General features: G+C 28.8%; 1 protein-coding gene across 1 annotated transcript in view; it reads left to right on the forward strand.

Annotated features, from left to right (window-relative positions):
- Window positions 1-6: 6 nt before the first annotated feature.
- The window catches only part of LOC116853420 (putative nuclease HARBI1), an 8765-nt gene continuing 5162 nt past the window's right edge, over window positions 7-3609 (forward strand). Inside the window, exons 1-3 of the mRNA XM_032834492.1 lie at window positions 7-3170; window positions 3327-3462; window positions 3548-3605. Coding sequence (XP_032690383.1) covers window positions 3117-3170; window positions 3327-3462; window positions 3548-3605 — 248 coding nt within the window. The 5' untranslated portion in view covers window positions 7-3116. The remainder of the gene's footprint in view (window positions 3171-3326; window positions 3463-3547; window positions 3606-3609) is intronic.

Here is a 3609-nt window from a genome sequence, read left to right on the forward strand (position 1 = left end):
ATGTTAGTGGTACACTAACAAAAATTAAAAGACATATCTCTAGTGTAAATGCTAAAAAAATTACGCTGACACATTCAATCTTTGTCAGCATTGCAGCAACAAATCATCAACAAATGTATTTATATACTAAAATATTTTAGGTAATAAAGGGTTAATTTATAGTAACATAAAAATGTATTCCAAACATAAGGTGAAGTACAGTATACAGGGTATCCAAGACATGGCAACCTTCGAGAAGACGTAGAATGAATTGAGGTGAACAAAAAATCCTGTATCATCTGTGTTAATAACACGCAAAATGTTCGAGTCTGGACACCTCATATACTTCCACTTGTAAAAGAAACATTATCAAAATGTTGAAAAATTAAAATATTGAAAAGTAATTTTGATTCGAATGATTTTGTTCCATTAAATGTAATTGCTCCATTATCGACATGTTCGAAAGGTGAAATATTGGTGAAAATTTATTGGAGTTCCCCGTCTTTCAAATGTTACTGAAGAAGATTAATGTTCAAGAACATCAAGCTAACTAAATATATAAAAAACGATGTAACAGTGAAATAAAAATAAAAAAATGAATAATTTCATTGATTACTTTTAATTAGAGATTGATAAAATATAGGCAAAGTCAAAATAATAAAAATATAATTGATATTTTTGAAGAAAGATTAATAAAGAACTAATATTATTAATTTAATAATTGTTTTTTTAATAAATCAACCTTTAATTGTGCCTCTTCTTTTTGCAACTTTAAAATATCTATTTCAATTTGATTTTTTTGTTGTATATGGGTTGCCTTAATTTCCTCCATTTCTATCTGCTTGTTCACCAATTCTATTTTTTTATCAGCAAGCACTTCAAATCTAGCACTAGTTGCAGATTTACTTGCTTTATGAGACAAAGATGGTCGTCTTCTACTGCTCCATAAATTGTTGCCTAAAATATATATATATATATATATATATATATTTATTTATTTATTAATTATATTTCTTTTTCATATTTCTAGTATTTACCATTAACTGATTTTTCATTGAAATTATTTTGTTCATGTATTATGATGGATGGGCTAGCTGATGTCTTTTCAGTCTCAAAGTGTTCCTCATTGCTACTCGGATTTGCATTTTCAGAGATAATAAGTGCTTCATGGACTGGTGTCTTTAACATTTGAGAAATGGAGTTACTCTAATTTACCTCCACAATATCATCTCCTGAACATGTTGTTGGTAGAACAGTAGTAGTTTCATCCGGTAAATCAATTCCAACAATTCCTAATATTTCAAAAGAATTCAATAAGAATAGAATTTATATGTAAAAGCTAATTTATAGATTAATGGTAGCAATAATAATTATTGTAATTGCGTTAACCACAGTTTAATGTAACAATTATTTCTAGAGTTATGGCAAAGATAATAACAAACTTTAGCGCTAATTTGTAATCATATATAATTTTTTTAATTATTTATATCCACATTGTAGTGATTAATTAAATATATTATAAATCATTTTTTATATGTAACAATTGATTTACCAGCCAAACCATCAGAATCGAACGTGTTTGTCAATCCTTCAACACTGACTTCAATTGTTTTTAATAATTCGTTCTCCTCTTCTGTGTTTGCAGCAGGTGGAGATATATATTGTCCTCCACCTGTGCCTCTTGCATAAGCCTTGTTTTTTGCTCGTTCTTTTCTCAAGTCTCGTTTTATTGCTTCGTATTTGAATTTTAATTGTTTTGCAGTTCGAATCTGTTAAAAAAATATTTCTTTTACCGATTTGTATATTGCATTATATATACTTGTATATTAATATAAATTATGCGAACTTGTACTTACTGTGCCTGTTGTGGAACTATTAAATAAATTTTCTATTTTTTTCCATGTCTCATCTTTTTGTCTCCACGTGCAACCATCAGTTTTTTTTGCTTTCAATTATATTTTTGTGTTCGTTGCTTAATCTTAATAATAACTGCTTATCGCAAGCACTAAAATTTGGACCCCTTTTATCTTTTTTATCCATTATAACACATTCAGTTTCACTGTCACAAAGTGCTTGATTTCATTTGTAGGTTATGTATATCACTAAAGTTCGAGCGATATAAAATAACCAATCGGGAACGCACAATTTTCTATCCGTTGGTACCACGTCAAAACGAGAGTAACTTACAATTACTTAACTAACAGTCGACAATGTAGTGGATAAACGGATAGGTGGATGACTAAAACACTGGCTGCATTCAGTAGACTCAACAGTTGAGACATCTGTTTCCGATGGATCGAACTCCGCTATGAATTTTCTACTGAATTCGTTTGTGATATCGCTACTAGTAAAGATGGCTACTTCTAATGTTTTACTTTAAAATAAAAGCGAATAAGGTTAAGTTTGACAGAGTAGTTTGACAGTAAAATTAAATTTGAAATACCTACGAATAAAATGAAATCATTGGCATTATTATTACTTGCGATGGATGACGGAATAACCATGCATAATTTTGAAAATATTATATTATCTTTAATAAAACCTAATAATAATTTTAATTTTAATAGACGTTTAATTCGTGCCCGAATAAAACGTCGTAATAAAAATTATTATGAGAAAATAATTCCTAGGTTTACGCACGATCAGTTTAAGGAAATGTTCAGAATGGATAGAATAACTTGTGAAGTAAGTAACAATGTACATGAAATAATTAATGAGTTGGCGAAGTTTGAATAATTTAATATCATATATGAGTTTACATATATGCTTAATTTCATAGAGCATAACTCATACAGCGTAGAAGGTTTGAGAAAGCTTTTAGAAGTTTTGAGAAAGGTTTCTAAAACATTTCAACTTTCTTAAACCTTCTGTTCTGTATGGTAATTGTATACTTCAAATGAATAATTAATCAATTATATACTTTTATGTTTATTTAACAATAGAATTTATTAAATGTCATTGCACAACATCTTGCAAGACATGCAAATGAGTACGCACCACTTCGAAAAAAAGTATTACTCACAATATAGTTATTGAGCAGACCAGTAAGTTTTCTAGCAGCAGGAGATAGATTTAATATACCAACAAGTTCAGCATATCATATTTTTAAAGAAATTGTTGATGTACTTGTCGACTTGATGCCAGAGTATATACAATGGCCAAATCATGTTTACAAAACCACATGTATAGATGTAAGTATAACATTATTAATATTAAAAAGTATTTACAACAAATTGGAAAAAGGGATAAAGTACCTTAAAGGAAGGAAAAAATTTAATCTAATCTTAATAAATTTTGGAACTTAATGTGCTTTGATTTATATTAATACAATGCGTTGTACCTTTTAGGTATTCGAGGAGAGATCATATGGATTTCCAGGAGTCATCGGAGCAATTGACGGATGTCATATTCCTTGTAAACAACCAAAAGATAATGCGCATGACTACTACAACAGGAAGGGTTTCCATTCCATTATATTACAAGGTATTATTTTTTTTAATATATAAAATGTACTAGCACATTTATTTAGTGAACCAGTTTGTGTTGAATTTACTATTTTTCATCACAGGAATTTGTGATCATCGTAGAAAGTTTATTGATTGCTTCATTGGCTTACCTGGAAGAATGCAC

The sequence above is a fragment of the Odontomachus brunneus genome, unplaced genomic scaffold (genome assembly GCF_010583005.1).
Source record: "Odontomachus brunneus isolate Ranch 3 - 2012 unplaced genomic scaffold, Obru_v1 Obru_scaffold_319, whole genome shotgun sequence".
NCBI lineage: Eukaryota > Metazoa > Arthropoda > Insecta > Hymenoptera > Formicidae > Odontomachus > Odontomachus brunneus.